Source organism: Mus caroli, chromosome 17 (assembly GCF_900094665.2).
Source record: "Mus caroli chromosome 17, CAROLI_EIJ_v1.1, whole genome shotgun sequence".
In the NCBI taxonomy this organism is placed as follows: domain Eukaryota; kingdom Metazoa; phylum Chordata; class Mammalia; order Rodentia; family Muridae; genus Mus; species Mus caroli.
The window spans coordinates 60,291,518-60,308,804 of record NC_034586.1 but is presented as its reverse complement, the minus strand read 5'-3'; the positions used below and the strand labels follow the sequence as shown (position 1 = coordinate 60,308,804).

The 17,287-nt window shown below is 41.6% G+C and overlaps 1 protein-coding gene across 5 annotated transcripts in view; it reads right to left on the bottom strand.

The window, feature by feature from the left end:
• The window catches only part of Fer (FER tyrosine kinase), a 276,129-nt gene that overhangs the window by 66,940 nt on the left and 191,902 nt on the right, over positions 1-17,287 (bottom strand). For all 5 annotated transcript variants that reach the window (XM_029470881.1, XM_021186574.2, XM_029470883.1 and 2 more), the window contains one exon: positions 450-573. In XM_029470881.1, coding sequence (XP_029326741.1) covers positions 450-573 — 124 coding nt within the window. The remainder of the gene's footprint in view (positions 1-449; positions 574-17,287) is intronic.

Genomic DNA, 17,287 nt, shown 5'->3' with positions numbered 1-17,287 from the left:
GAGCAAGAGCAAGAGCAAGAGCAAGAGCAAGAGCAAGAGCAAGAGCAAGAGCAAGAGCAAGAGCAAGAGCAAGAGCAAGAGCAAGAGCAAGAGCAGAGAACAAGAACAAGAACACAACAAAAGAAAAGTGGGAATTCTAGTCTTATGTTCTTCCATTATTTTGGAAAAATGACAGTCACCAACACATGAAGCCATTTTGGGGCATCAGTGCAGGTCATGCCAGGCTTGATTACAATAAGCAGATTCTAATTAAGAGGTGAATCAGAGTCAGTACTAGTAAGAGATGAGTCAGGTGCTTCTGTAGAGCTAGAAAGAATGCTTTCACACAAAATATAAAAAGCAGCATATAAGTTTTACGGAAGGAATCTATTGTACCATTCCAGACGATGGGCTCATTTTCTAGGGCTGTTCTCATCACAGTGGAAATGCTGTTGACAGGGGCTCTTTACCTGTGAATGCAGTTCTTGCTCTCGAGATACAACATGCCAGCAGCAACGTCCAAGGAAAATCTCACCAACTGCTTCAGCTTCAGCTCGTCCTTCCTCTTCCTCAGGAAGGTCAGAAAATCACCCCCTGGAGGAAAGGACAAACAGAAAGGAGATAAACTGTGGAGGGAGTCGCCCGCCTTATTTCCAGCCCATTAGGAGGCTGGACAGACTGAGAAGCACTTTAGGTTCCACTGTGCTTTGTCCGAGTTTCCAACTGAGGACAAAAGGGACACGGAGACCACACGTCGTGGGCAGCGTGGGTGGGGTGGGGCACCACTTTTCGAGACTCCTCAGTCAGTTAAATGTCTCAGTAGGCCATTTGCTGCCCAGCACATCTACTCAGAGACAAGCATCCCTTTGTGCTGTTCTGTACTGATCTGCTTTATTGATAGCTTCTAAAATTTATGTTTTCTCTAATAACAAATAAGATACAACTTAAACAAAATAGTCAAATGATATTAATTTTTAGATTTGGTGACCTACTAAATTTAAACTATACCATATGTGTATGTACAGACACAGAAGGCTGTACTCTAAAAAGCTATGGTTCTGACAGTTTCGTTATTGGGCTACTACACATGTCTGCGCATCAGGCAGAGCCCCTGACATCTTTCTGGCTGTGAGCTAGCCTCTAACAGCTAAGTCATCTTTCAGACCTCCAATGATGTCTTAGAAAAGCTTTTAACCATAGTCCAAGGCATATGATACAAACAGTAATTTAGAACTTACACTTAATCTCATTTTATGAAGTTAGAAATAAGTTGATCTAAAAAATATATTTACCTTATTTCAATATATCTCAAATCTTGTAAAGATAAATTTATATTTTTAAATGCATATTGTATTTTAAGTCTTATAAGCACATTTTCTTTCTTTCTTTCTTTTTTAAAGATTTATTTTTTTACATATGAGAATAACATTGTCACTGTCTTCAGATGCACCAGAAGAGGGCATTGAACCCAATTACAGATGGCTGTGAGCCACCATGTGGTTGCTGGGAATTGAACTCAGGACCTCTGGAAGAGCAGTCAGTGCTCTTAACCACTGAGCCATCTCTCCAGCCCATAAGCACATTTTCATATTTGACTGACATTTAAATTTAATAAAACTTAGAACTGAAAAATAGATTGATATCCCAAATATTCTTAAAAGTTGGTTAAAATTAAGTTTAACTTTTTAAACTTCACTAAAATGAAATGAAATTAACGTTAAGCACTGACAGCATCTCAGACGCATGCGTGGCCACTGCCAAGGAGACCACTTAGTGCAGCTTTACCGTTGGCATTCACTGCCAGCCAGGGCCTTGTATGCACTGCGCATGCACAGGCCTTGCAGCTGCAGCCAAGACAGCCGGCACAGCAGAGGTTTTTCCTTCTTTCCTCCTGTCTTCCTCTGCACCAGGCAACCACCTTTCCCACAGACAGACCCAGGGCCCACCACACTCTAGGTTGACTCTCCGTCCCCATCCAGTCTCAAGAGACTGGTAACAGCCATTTTTTCTCTTTCTTTTGGAGGATCTTTTATAGCTTACAGCATTAAACAGAAAGGTTTAGACACATGACCCTAAAAACAATTTGTTTTCTATCAGGCCTCTGTATTAAACTACAAATTGTAGAGAAGGATTATCCCCTACCTGCCATTTCTTGGACCTCTCTCACACTAAAGGAAAGATTTAGGTTGCCTTTAATAATAATAATAATGACAATAATAATAAAAACACTACAAGAGAAGAGTTAATGGCTTTTTCTTAGGTGAGAACAACTAGGAAATAAACACCCACCTAAGTCTACTTAAAATTCCCCTTTTCTTACTTCTTACTCACAAATTGTTACACATGTTTTGTGGGCCACTTAGAAAATCAATAGTGCTTTTACCTTTTAAAAAAATAAACTTATAAGCCAGACTGACAGTTTTCCTTTTCTGTTTACTTTAAGAATTTATTATTATTATTATTTTAATATTTTATTATTCTTATACATGATATATATGTGTATGCCCACAGGCTTCACAACCATCAGAGTAAGTTGCCGGGTTTGGTGAGGTGGTGGGTGAGCTTTGCAGAGGAGCCCATTTCATCACTCTTCTAGGGTTAAGGATGGGTTTAGGCAGGAGCTGAGCACCATCTACAAAGTGTTGTGGGCAGCTCTGGGGCTAATTACATTTGATGTCAATTCCGTTCTCCTGTGAGAGGTTGTGAACAAGGAATGAGTCAGCACTCAGGTGATTTCCTGTAAACCTGCTTTCCGCCTTAATTTGTAAAATAAAGGAGAGCTGATGATTGGGCAGATGAAAGGGAAAGTGGAGCAGAAGGTGGGAGAGAGAAGATGGAGAAATGGAAGCAGGAGAGGAAGCAGGGGAGGAGGAAGAAGATGAAAAGAGGAACACAAGCACGTGGCCTGGAGAAACTACAAGTTCTAAGGGGTCTCATAGATGTGGAAGACGGTAGTGTAGCAATAGATCTGCCCAATCTAGGCGCGCAGGATGTAATCATATTAACTGTGTTGTGTTTTCATTTCAAGCACTTGTTCCAACCTCAGCAGTTCTGGAGGCTGCGAACTAGGAACAACCTCAAGACAGGAGTCTTCATTTTAATCTGCGTCCTCACCAGAGCAGTACAGAGTCCTGAGAAGTGTGGGAGGGACAGGCCTTAAAACACTGTGGAGTGCAGGCTACAGGAGGCTCCACTTAGGCCATGAAGTGAAGTCATTATAGTTGCCAAAGTGGATGCCATCTTCTGAGAAAAATCTTAGAGTTGACAGCTCTGAGGCTTGGGCTAGTGAGTGGACCTATCTGCTATTTACTGCTGCAGAGACCCCCAAACTATAACTTGGGAGGTCTACGTCACACTTACATCTGCATGGCTTCAGCAGGGCAGTTCATTCCCAGGTCTTGAAAGACTATACCTCAGTGTCGTGGATGCTGCTTACATTCCCACATACTTGGGAGGCACCGTCAGCTCAGAGACTGTCTACTTCAGAAGGTACAAGCTGTCTGTGCTGTTCTAACTGATTGCTTCCTCTTTCCAGGGTAATACTATAGATTGGGCTCACACAAGAAGGCTGCCCAACAAGAAAACCCTAATAAAATCTATAAGGATGTGCAAACAACAGATAAAAGACACTGGAAAAAAGCAAGGCAACTCCAGAAGAACCTGTCTCCTCTGCTACAGACCCATACATATGGAAAGAGATACAATGCCATGTGAAAGGAGAGAAAACTTCCTGATGAAATTGATCAAAGACCTGGAAGAGGATACAAACAAGCAGATCCATCAATTTTGGACATGGGGAAAACACTGGCAACACAGTGGACAAGTTGGAAAAGGTGGATGAGGAAATCAGGAAAAATGAAAAAAGTCACAACGTGACAGAAAAGTCAATCATGGAAATCCAAATTTTGGGGGAAAATGATGAAATGAAAATTCTACGAATATACACTATTATAAATAGACTTGATGAAGTAGAAGAAATATGGGGAACAGAAGACAAGCTCAAGGGAATTCTGTCCTTAAATATCAGCAGTGGAGACAGAAAACCAAACATTTCAACATCACCCAAGAATTCTTGCCACACGATCAAAAGGCTGGCCCAAAACAATCAGCAGGCTAACAGAAGGAACTGTGATTATAAACTAAAGGCATAGGGGAATCTACATAGTGAAATTACCGCAGAAAATTCCCCAAAATAGAGAAACGACAAAAAACAAAACAAAACAAAACAAGGGTGTTGAGAAAGAATCCCAACAGACATAACCGTCCAGACAAACTGTCCATATGGCAAGCTAAGGCACCAGCACTCAAAGCAAAGAACCAACAGAGGAAGCTGTAAGGGGGAAACTACATTCAAATAGCACCCTGCTCTCACCAGCACTACAGCAATCCAGAAGAGCATAACACAAGGTATTCCTAGCTCCAAGAATAACAGGGAGGGTAAAAAGCAGGAACGTTTCCTGGAAAGGTCACAGGGAAGTCTGCAGCTGTAAATGCCTCCTAAACTCTATCTGTACAGAAAAAGTTACAATGCAGTTGAAGTCTGTACTGGACACCAGAGGCTTACAGAAACAGCAGGTGTCTGAGGGTCATGAAAGCAGAAAGGTGAGCATGGGCAGGAAGAAGAGAGCTTAAGTGGGGAGGCTGGCATTTCCAACATCATTCACAAGCATTTCTAAACTCCATGACAGGAAACATGGGTCTTGTTATCGTTGTGTTGTTGGTGGAGCTCTAAGAAACCGATCATATTTAACATAAACTCAGATTATGTCAACAGTAACAGTAATTGGAGAAAAAGGATTATCAACTCATCAGTGAATCACAGAGAAATCCTACTTAATTCGCATCTTTGATGCTAGAATGTTAACTTGTTCCATGAGAAGTTTACTTGGTTTAGTTGTATGTTATCATACATTTAAAAACAGACTTGTAATAGAGGCAAATACTAAATTGCAGTTGTATTTTGGGGGCTCTATTTAAGTAATTATTTAGAACTCTTATGTGTTTGTGTGTGTGTGTGCGTACACGTGCACACATGTGTGTATGTGTGTGCAGGTCTGAGGCTGACATGGCGTGCCTTTCTCTACCCCTTTCTATGTTATTTTTTGAGACACTTTTTCTTACTGAACCTGGAGCTCCCTGGATGAGACAGAGTTCCAGGCATCTTCCTGTGTCCATGTCCCCAGTATTGGAGTTCTAGCATGCACAACCATGTCCAGCCTTCTACATGGGTGTCTGGGATCCGACTCAGGCCCTCATACTGGCTCAGGAAGCACTTCACTCACCGAGCCATCTCCTACGTCCTAGAATTCTTGTTCTTAAGACTTTGTTTTCTTTAACTATCACTGATGAGAACCTTGGATTATATAAAAATAAGGAAAGTCTATGTGAATAAACTGTGAATGCTGGTTTGTGAACCACAGACTGAGTAGATGTCACAAGTGAAACCAGAGGATGGGACCAGTGGGCACACTGAAGGATGTGGGTGAGGCTCAGAAGGGCTGGTAGTGCATGGACATGGGCTTCCATCAACTATCAACCAAATGGATTAAAACACTACATCCATGAAGGGTTAGTGTAGAAAGAGGAAGATTAAAAACTGAAAAATCAAAAGATGAGTTCACCACAATGAAAGCCATGGTAAGAGGAAAACTCATAGCTCAAAGTGCCTCCAAAAAGAAACTGGAGAGAGCTTACACTGGCAACTTGACAGCACACCTGAAAGCTCTAGAACAAAAAGAAGCAAATTCACCCAAGAGGAGTAGACAGCAGGAAATTATCAAAGGCAGGATTGAAACAAATCAAATAGAAACAAAAAGAACTATTCAAAAAAAATCAACCAAACCAGGAGCTGATTCTTTTGAGAAAATCAACAAGGTAGATAAACCCTTAGCCAGACTAACCAGAGGACACAGAGACAGTATCCTAATTAACAAAATCAGAAATGAAAAGAGAGACATAATGGAAATTGTATGGAAGTTGTAGAAATTAAAAAAATCATCAGATCCTACTACAAAAGTTTATACTCAACTAAATTGGAAAATCTGGATTAAATGGTCAATTTTCTAGATACATGCATGGTGCCAAAGTTAAAGCAGGATCAGATAAACAATCTAAACAGTCCCATATTCCCGAAAGAAATAGAAGCAGTCATTAATAGTCTCCCAAACAAACAAACAAACAAACAAACAAAAAAGCCCAGGACCAGATGGGTTTAGTGGGAAATTCTATCAGACCTTTAAAGAAGACATAATACCAATACTCAAATTATTCCACAAAATAGAAATAGAAGGAACACTACCCAATTTGTTCTATGAAGTCACAATTACACTTATACCTAAACCATACAAAGACCAAACGAAGAGAACTTCAGACCAATCTCCCTTATGAACACTGATGCATAAATACTCAATAAAGTTCTTGCTAACCAAATCCAGGAACACATCAAAATGATCATTCACCACAATCAAGTAGGCTTCATCCCAGGGATGCAGGGATGGTTCAATATACAGAAATCCATCAACATAATCCACTACATAAACAAACTCAAAGAAAAAAATACATTTTTAAAAATCTAATGATCATTTCATTAGATGCTGAAAAAGCATTTGACAAAATTCAGCATCCATTCATGTTAAACGTCTTGGAAAGATCAGGAATTCAAGATCCATACCTAAACATAATAAAAGCAATATACAGCAAACCAGTAGCCAACATCAAACTAAATGGAGAGAAGCTGGAAGCAATCTCACTAAAATCAGGGACTAGGCAAGGTTGCCCATTCTCTCTTATCTATTCACTATAATACTTAAAGTTCTAGCTAGAGCAATTAGACAACAAAAGGAGGTCAAAGGGATACAAATTGGAAAGGAAGATGTCAAAATATCACTATTTGCAGATGATATGATAGTATACTTAAGTGACCCCAAACATTCCACCAGAAAACTCCTAAAGCTGATAAACAACTTCAGCAAAGTGGCTCAATATAAAATTAACTCAAACAAATCAGTAGCCTTCTTCTACTCAAAGGATAAACAAGCTCAGAAAGAAATTAGGGAAATGACACCCTTCACAATAGTCACAAATAATATAAAATACCTTGGTATGACTTTAACCAAGCAAGTGAAAGATCTGCATGATAAAAACTTGAAGAACATGATAAAGTCTCTGAAGAAAGAAATCAAAGAAGATCCCAGAAGATGGAAAGATCTCCCATGCTCATGGATTGGCAGGATCAATATAGTAAAAATGGCCATCTTGCCAAAAGCAATCTACAGATTCAATGCAATACCCATCAAAACTCCAAATCAATTCTTCATAGAGTTAGAAAGAGGAACTTGCAAATTCATTTGGAATAACAAAAAACCCAGAATAGCAAAAACTATTCTCAACAATGAAAGTAGTTTTGGGGCAATCACCATTCCTGACCTCAAGCTGTATTACAGAGTAATAGTGATAAAAACTGCATGGTATTGGTACAGAGACAGGCAGGAAGATCAATGGAATAAAACTGAAGACCCAGAAATGAACCCACACACATATGGTCACTTGATATTTGACAAAGGAGCTAAAACCATCCAGTGGAAAAAGGACAGCATTTTTAACAAATGGTGTTGGTTCAATTGGTGGTCAGCGCATAGAAAATGCAAATGACTCATTCTTATCTCCTTGTACAAAGCTCAAGTCCAAGTGGACCAAGGACCTTCACATAAAACCAGATACACTGAAACTTATAGAGGAAAAAGTGGGGAAGCGTCTCAAACAGATGGGCACAGGGAAAAAATTCCTGAACAGAACACCAATGACTTATGCTCTAAGATCAAAAATCGACAAATAGGACCACATAAAATTGCAAAGCTTCTGTAAGGCAAAAAACACTGTCAATGGGACAAAAAGGCAACCAACAGATTGGGAAAAGATCTTTACCAATCCTACATCCCATAGAGGGCTAATATTCAATATATACAAAGAATGAAAGAACTTAAGACTCCTGAGAATCAAATAACCCTATAAAAATGGGGTACAGAGCAAAATAAAAGAATTTTCACCTGAGGAATATTGAACAGTTGAGCATGTAAAGAAATGTTCAACATCCTTAGTCATCAGGGAAATGCAAATCAAAACAACCCTGAGATTCCACCTCACACCAGCCAGAATGGCTAAGATCAAAAACTCAGATGCTGGCGAAGTGGAGAAAGAGGAACACTCCTCCATTGCTGGTGGGATTGCAAGCTGGTACAACCACTCTGGAAATCACTTTGTCGGTTCCTCAGAAAATTAGACACACATTGTATGCACTCACTGATAAGTGGATATTAGCCCCAAAGATCAAAATACCCAAGATACAATTCACAGACCACATGAAACTGAGGAAGAAAAAAAACCAAAGTGTGGGTGCTTTAGTCCTTCTTAGAAGGGGAAACAAAATACCCATGGGAGGAGATACAGAGACAAAGTGTGGAGCAGAGAATGAAGGAAAGGTCACCCAGAGACTTCCCTACCTGGGGATCTATACCACATACAATCACCAAACCCATACATTATTGTGGATGCCAAGAAGTGCTTGCTAACAGTAGCCTGATATAGCTGTCTCCTGAACAGGTTTTGCCAGAGCCTGACAAATACAGAGGTGGATGATTGCAGCCAACCATTGGACTGAGCATGGAATCCCCCATGTAGGAGTTAGAGGAAGGACTGAAGGAGCTGAAGGTGTTTGCAGCCCCGTAGGAAGAACAACAATATCAACCAACCAGATCCCTCTCCCCCAGAGCTCCCAGGGACTAAACCACCAACCAGAGAGTAAACACAGAGGGATCCATGGCTCCAGCCATATATGTAGCGGATAATGGCCTTGTAGAGCTTCAATGGGAGGAGGCCCTTGCTCCTGTGAAGGCTCGATGCCCCAGTGGGCAATGCCAGGGCCAGGAGGCAGAGTGGGTAGGTGGGTGGGGGAGCACCTGCATAGAAGTAGGGGGAGGGGGGATGGGGTAGGGGGTTTCTGAAGGGGAAACTGGGAAAGGGAATAACATTTGATATGTAAATAAAGAAAATATCCAATAAAAAACAAACAAAACCAAAACAATTTTGAGGCACAGCAGCCATACAGCCTCTGATGTAACTCTACCATAGATCCATACAAAAGTGGGCACATGGGCTGTCTTCTAGAGAACCTTACTAAGAAAAATAGGCAAAGAACTGGTTTGGTCCCAGAGTTTTTGTCTTTCTAGAATTTCAGTAATATTATCAAGATCACTACCCTGAAATACAAGGAAAGTAAATTCAACACCCCTTTCAGGGACATAAGTAGGCTGCCGGGGATTGCCTCCAAAGGTCCCAGAACCATTCCATCCTGAAGACTTGTAACAGATGGCTAATGTTTTGCTCCTAGCTGTTTACATCATGCCTGTCAGAACCATCTCTCTCCCTTGAATACTGAAATACTGAGAAATGTGGTATTATTCCATAGACTCTGCATCATAACCTGTCAGTGTGTTCAAGGAGCTGATCTGCAAAGGAGAGAGTGGAGAGGCTTCTGCTAGGTTTTTGTCCTAATGCAAACACTCAGGAACTTCATCCTGAACACTGGTTGGTGTTGACTAGGGAATCCCACTTATTCAGGTCTACATTTCAGAGATGACCTCTGCTAACTGTAACAAGCTACTTAGTAATCCTTTCAAAAGAAGAAAACACAGCTAAGAAACTGGCTATACTTGTGAACTCATCTTTATTTAATTTTTTCTTTTTTATGTAATATTTTCTTTATTTACATTCCCAATGTTATTCCCTTTCCTGTCCCACCCCCTTCCAGGAACCCCCCTATCCCATCCTTCCTCCCCTTGCTTCTATGAGGGTGTTCCTCCACCCACCCACCCACCTACCCACCCACTCCCACCTCCCCACCCTAGCATTCCCCTACACTGGGGCATCTATCGAGCCTTCATAGGGCAAGGATCTCTCCTCCCATTGATGCATGAGAAGGCCATCCTCTGCTACATATGCAGCTGGAGCCATGTGTACTCCTTTGTTGATGGCTTAGTCTTTGGGAGTTCTGTGGGTCTGGTTGGTTGATATTGTTGTTCTTCTTATGGGGTTGCAAACCCCTTGAACTCCTTCAGTCCTTTTTCTTAACTCCTCCATTCGGGACCTTATTGGGGACCCCATGCTCAGTCCAATGGCTGGCTGCGAGCATCCACCTCTGTATTAGTAATGCTCTGGCAGGGCCTCTTAGGAGACAGCCATATCAGGCTCCTTTCAGCATGCACTACTTGGCATCCACAATAGTGTCTGGGTTTGGTAACTGTATATGGGATGAATCCCCAGGTAGGATAGTCTCTGGATGGCCTTTTCTTCAGTCTCTGCTCCACATTTTGTCTCCCTATCTCCTCCCATGGGTATTTTGTTCCCCCTTCTATGAAGGACCAAAGTATTCACACTTCGGTCTTCCTTGTTCTTGAGCTTCATATGGTCTGTGAATTGTATCTTGGGTATTTTGATCTTTGGGGCTAATATCCACTTATCAGTGAGTGCATACCATGTGTGTTCTTCTGTGACTGGGATGGTATTTTTTAGTTCTATCCATTTGACTAAGAATTTCATGATGTCTTTGTTTTTAATAGCTGAGTAGTACTCCATTGTGTACTTTGTGTATCCATTCCTCTGTTGAGGGACATCTGGGGTCTTTCCAGCTTCTGGCTATTATAAAGGCTGCTATGAACATAGTGGAGCCATGTCCTTATTATAAGTTGGAGCATCTTCTGGGTATATGCCCAGGAGTGGTATAGCTGGGTTCTCAGGGAGTACGATGTCCAATTTTCTGAGGAACCGCCAAAGTGATTTCCAGAGTGGTTGTACCAGCTTGCAATCCCACCAGCAATGGAGGAGTGTTCCCCTTTCTCCACATCCTTACCAGCATCTGCTGTCACCCGAGTTTTTGATCTTAGCCATTCTGACTGGTGTGAGGTGGAATCTCAGGGTTGTTTTGATTTGCACTTCCTTGATGACTAAGGATGTTGAACATTTCTTTACATGCTTCTCGACCATCCTATATAGCCAACTGAGCTCTAAAGTTATCTATTTTCCACCTGAAATACTGTAATTAAAAATAATCCGCTGACTAGTATATACATGCATGGACACAATCATGCTGTCACGTGCACTACTGAAGATCACGTACTCACGCGTATGTATACAGGCATACCCATACCACCAAATGCAGTACTGACAATCACTACTGCCTGGTGCCTATGCGCACAGGGACAGTCAGGCTACCATGTATATTTGGAACTCAGAGGACAACTCACAGGAGTTGGTTCATTCTGTCCACCACACAGTTCTAGGGATCAGATCAGGCCATCAGGTTTGGCAGCAGGCACATTTAAGAGAGGAGCATCTCACTGTTCTAATAGAGCTGTTGTTGCTTAGGAAGAAGGATTCACCAGTGTTTTACATCTCAGTGGACACACACCCAGCCCATCCATCACCTGCTATCCTCTCTATCTGTGGCATTCGAGGCTCTCCTTACTTTGACACCAAATGACTCACTATGGGGGGTCTTATGACTTCTTATTTTCCCTCAAGTCTCCTTTTAATAAAGGAGAAAAAGGTTCAAATTTAATCTCCTATCAATTTTTAAAGAGAGAGGAATGAAAAGGCAGTCAAAATTACACTTAAAAGAATTAAGGGTAAAATGAATAAAATATTAAATTGGAAAAGCTAATGTTATTTTGAGGATATCTTCACTGAATTTGTCACTAGTGGGATATTTTAGAAACAGTAAGGTTCTCGAATGAGTGACATAAGGGGCCACTTTACAAGCATTTCACATAACTGCAATTTTGAAACAATTAGCAAAGTAGCTAGATTTTTCCTCTGTGCAATTTTACTGGCTATAATAGTATTTATAATTAGAAATATATTAAATTATCAAACTGATTTATTTATAACAATATAGACAGTCTACTAAAATATTACATCAGTATACTTGCAAAGATTAAATATTTTTCAGCCAAGAGCTGGAAACATCTGGTTTAAAGGAATATTAAAAACAGAAATGTCTTTTCTCAAATTTTATTTTTACTCTGGTAAAATCCACATAATAAATTTATTCTCTTAATTTTTAAGCCTACAGTTCAATATCACGAATTCCATGCAGCTTGTTGCACAGTTTTATAGTACTGAAATTCTGTATTTATTTCCTGATCATCCTGCTCCACTTCAGGCTAGCCTGGGGATTACCATCCAGCTTCCCATTGCTGGGAGGCAATGACTTGCAATACCACCCTCATCTCAGAAGATCACACCATCTTTCCATGATTGGCTTAGTCTCCTTACTGTAATGCTTGAAAGCTCATCCCTGCTGTGCATTGTCTGCTTTACCAAGGCTGAGTCATACCCAGTTGTATGTATATACTGAAGAAGTATAGCAAAATTCTAGGCCTTTAGGCCCAAGTTTGGGAATGTGGCCTCTGTGGCTCAGTGCTCTGAGGTGTGCTGGTCATAAAACAGATAGCAACATTCCTCCACCCACCCGCTTCCTGGGTTCAATTCAAAGAATGGCACCCTGACCATTACCGGAACCTGCAATGCAAATGTGCTATCTTTAGGGGCTCTTAGATTGTTAGGGGCTCTTAGAAACTGTCTTGAGAGATAACCTGACACTTGTGACTTTGCACTTCCTTGTGACTCTTAACTGGTATTTTTGGTATTTTCCAACAACGCCCTCCCCACCTCCTTGAGTTGTGGTTTCTTCTTTTAAATACCCCCTTACTCAGCTACTCGGGGTGCCATGGTCCTCTACCCCTGCGTGGTGTATGACCATGGGCCCAAGAACGCTCTTGAATAAAAATCCTCTTGCAGTTTGCAGCAAGACCGTTTCTTGTGGGTGATTCTGGGGTGTCACCTCTCCTGAGTCAGAATGTGGGGGAGTCCTCACGTTGTGGGTCTTTCAATACCACATTAGGTTTCTTCTGTATCTTGACTATTCTAAATAATGCTGAAATTAAACATACTTAAAGCTCTCCTGATTTCTGCTTTCAGTCTGTACTCAGAAGGGGTTACTGGGTCACTGGGTCACATGATAGAGCTGGCCTTAAGTTTTTCACTAGTCCTTTTTTAATAATAACAGCTTCATCGCCCCTGCTTTTGTTCCATTTGTTAAAGCCTCGCTAAGTCTGCACATGGCTCTCCTCCCCAGTCCTGCACTCTTCTCACAGCAGCTTCTCCACCATGTGAGGCAGCATGTTAGTGGGTTAGTTGGTTCTGATCTGCATTTCCCAGGGGCTTTGTTATGTTGAGTAGCACATAGGCATGCTCCCTTGTTTATCTTCTTTGGATTCTTCTTTCACATTCTATGTGCATTGTAAAAAGAACTGTTGTCATCTTGGTTACTGAAGGTGTATTCTTAAAGACACAGGTCCCCTATCTGGTATGTCTTTCAAACTTCTCCCCAGAATGCTTTCCTTCTCTTGTGTTCTTCGCTAGCTGATGCTGTCTCACTTGTCTGTTTTACACTCTTAGGATGCTGGTGTCACATGAGGAACCACTGTTCACTCAAGTGCCATAAAATGTCACCTTTGCAACAAGTTTTATAATTTCATAACTGTGTGTACTCTGTGTGTGCTGCTATAACACTATTTCTGAGGCCTGAACAATTCAGAATGAACAAAACGATTTTTCCTGTTCTGGAGCTTGAAGTGCAGAGTCATAGATCCCAGCAGATCAGAATCTAGACGGGGTGGGCATGGCTCCATTCCTAACACAGTGCTTGCATGCTGTGCTCCTCAGAAACAGTCAGCCTTGTCCTACGTCAGTTCAAAGTCAGTCATTGGTCAAAGCCTGCTGCATAAGGTTCTCACAGGCTGGTACAGCATGTTAGTGCTGCTACCATTTTAAAGGTGGCCACGGACCCATGGCTCTGCTGGCATTGCTCTGGTATGGGCTTCTGGGAGGAGCCTCCTATTGGGACAGTTGTACAAAGGCAGTCACACCTCTGTAGCACATGCACCCTGCCTGTGAGCCAGTGTGACTGCTCTCAACCAAGCCTTATGCCTACACTTTATAAGAACAGTTCTCACAGAGCACACTGTATTCTTGCCCATTGAATGAATACAGATCTCACAGAGCCTAGGCACACTGTGCAAACATAGACTGATTTATTTTGATGTTTCTCTTAGGACAAGTACTTTCATAAAAGTGCTTTTCATAAAATATTTCCTAATGTAGTAATATGTGAGTTAAGTGAAAAAAATCAATTCTTTTTTTTTTAAACCTCCTGATGTGTTTGCCTCTCCTTATTCTTTTTTTTTTTTTTAAAGATTTTTATTTTATTGACATGAATACATTGTCACTGTCTTCAGACACACCAGAAGAGGGCATCAGATCCTATTACAGATGGTTGTGAACCACCATGTGGTTGCTGGGAATTGAACTCAGGACCTCTGGAAGAGCAATCGATGCTCTTAACCGCTGAGCCATCTCTCCAGCCCGAAAAAATCAACTCTATATGCTTTTATGATTAAATAAAGTTTACTATCTAAATCGTCATTCCAATTTTGTTAGTAGTGAGTTCCAGGAGCTTAGGCAAGGTGACTAATTTCTCTGGATTTCACTTATTCCTAAAGAGATTAGGCTAGAATGGCCGCCCTCTCAGGTCCACTCTCTAGGCAGAAGTGTGGGGATTAGCAGATCTCTGTGTTCCCTGTTATACTCTGAGCACTTCCCCTAAGCCCTATCCTACTGACGGTGTGCATCTTCCATCCTCATGGCCAGCACTGTCTAACACTGGAACTACAGGACAGGTGTGTCCATCTGAGATACTCGGACTATTGTCTGGTCATTCCAGCAATCTGAGAATACTATTTTATCGGTCATGCCCTGTATTCTGTACATTCAACTCTCTGCCTGTTACTGGCCTTTACTGTTAGGTTGCAACGCTTCTCTTACCCATATCCTTTAAGACAGTAAGAGCTTTCTTTATAGGTCTCACAGTCTTGCAGACAAATGGAATAGTCATGTTCTACAGATTAAAAGTTAACTTATTCCGCTTGTTCAGGCTTCCCTTATTTTCTTTAAAAGATTTATTGAACTTTATTTATTATGTGTGTAAGTGAGGGGGGGTGTACGTGTGTCAGGACACAAATGTGGAGGTCAGAGGTCAATTTATGGTGTTGATCCTCTTTTTCCACTAGATGGATCCTCAGGACTGAGCTCAGGCCATCAGGGCTGATGGAAAAGCACCTCCACCTTCTGAGCTAACTCTGGCCTATCGAGCTTCCATTCTTTAAGTCTCACCTCCTTTCTCACTGAGCAAAGGTAACTCGCACCAGTATTCTCAACTGTGTAATGAATACTGAGTAATCCACTCCTTCCTATATACCTCCATTTCCATACAGTAACCATTTAATTAACCTTGTCTATTCGCTTTGTTACAATTTATCATCTATGTGACCTTTTAGATCTCTGAAAGTGCAGACAGGTGAGCCACTTTGGACATCATATACAAATAAGCATCAGAGTCTGTTTTCACTACAGTGATAGGTTAAATGCCACAGTGGGACCACCAAAGAGTCAGAATAAGCCTTTCAAGTTACTGCAGCCTTTTCTGTATTGAGTGTTGGTTATTTTCAAACTATGACATGACTGTAAGTAAAATTAGATATCACATAAAATAATGTATAAGTAGGACTTTTTCATTAATTTAAGGAGAGGAAAATAACTCATTGTTTTCATAACTTACTTTACTTACTTACTGACCTAGAACTCTGCACTCCAAGCATGGGAAGGCATGATACAGAGACACAGACTGTCTATCTACATGTCTAGAAGGCACTGACTACATAGGCAGGCTGCCGAAAGCACATGCTCTGGGAGTTGATACAGTGTCAGAAATAGCACCCAGAGCTATGGACAGAAATGGGTTATAATTGGGAGAGACTGTGGTTGGTAGGGCATCTGCTATGCTGCCTGACGGTCATGCTGTGGGGGCAGTGACTGCAGGGGGAGCTAATCTAAAACTGCAGCATCTAATAAGACACAATACCTTTGGCCTTGGATAGATTTCTTTCACACAGTTAACTTTTCCTGGATACCATCTCTCTATCTGACTACACCTCTTTCAAGCTGGAATGGGGCTCCGGCATCTGTACTGACAAGCATTCCTTCTACCACAACAACACTTATGTGACTTCCCACTGTGCTAACAATGGAAGATAGTTTATTACTGCTGGGAAAAATTAGGAACAATTGCTATGTTCTTCAATTCATTAAATAACTAGAGTACTGTTGGTTCAGATGGTCTGAATTTCCTGTTTCACTGACAAACCCTGACCCAGATGCAGCCACAAGACTGGAGGAAAACTGTACACAACAGATAAAGCCTAGAAGAATGTCCTCTGGGGCAAACCAAGGGCCACAAGGGAAGGGAAGCAGGAAGAAAGAAAATCAGGTAAGGGGGTCAAAGAAACTGCTCTGGATCTGCTTGCAATACTGTCTCTAGTGGTTAGCTAAACAGTATGTAAACAGCAATGGAAAACAAAAGTCGTTCATCTTTGAAGTGAACCCAGAGCCTCATGCTTCTGTCCGGCCTTTCCAGGTCCCTGTGATACCCACAGCCGTGCCGGCTGCAGCACAGTCTAACACAGACTTGGGCAAAGTTAATAAACATTTCATGAGCCATTCTGGCTAAGTCAGCAGACTGAGGCAGGTGATTTGTCTGTCTGTTCTGCTGTTTCTGTCAGAGCTGTGGAGCCTTCTCTGCCTCCAAGAACAGTTTCTATCCTTCACTTCTCTTCAGGTGCAGCAGTAGTGGGACACTTCCCAGAGCCACTTACAATGGTTTTTGAATTTTACCTCTGCCATTGCTATTTAAGTGATGAGATAAAGCAGATCTAGTAACTTCTGATCTTGGTAATAGAACCTGACCGTGGCTGGGGGAACCAGGCACACAGGAAGTACACGATGTATATTTAAAAAGTCCCATCACTGAATCTGGCATTCAATGGGATAATCGTGATTAGTGTAAGAAGTAGGTCCTCGGGGTTGGGGAGATAGTTTAGTGGATAAAGAGCTTGCTGTGCAAGCAAGGGGAACTGGCTTTAGGTCTCCAGCATTCAGAGAAAAGTTGGGCATTACACATGTCCACAGCCTCTCAGCACTGGAAGGCAGAGATGGTAGATAGCAGAGGCTTGCTAGCCAGTCAACCCAGTGACATCTCCAGGTCTCAAAACAAAGTAGGGAAGAGGACAAAGAAGATCCTTCACTTTAACTCCTATCCTTCAAATGTGCCTGCAAAGGTACAAATGAGCTCGCTCTCTCT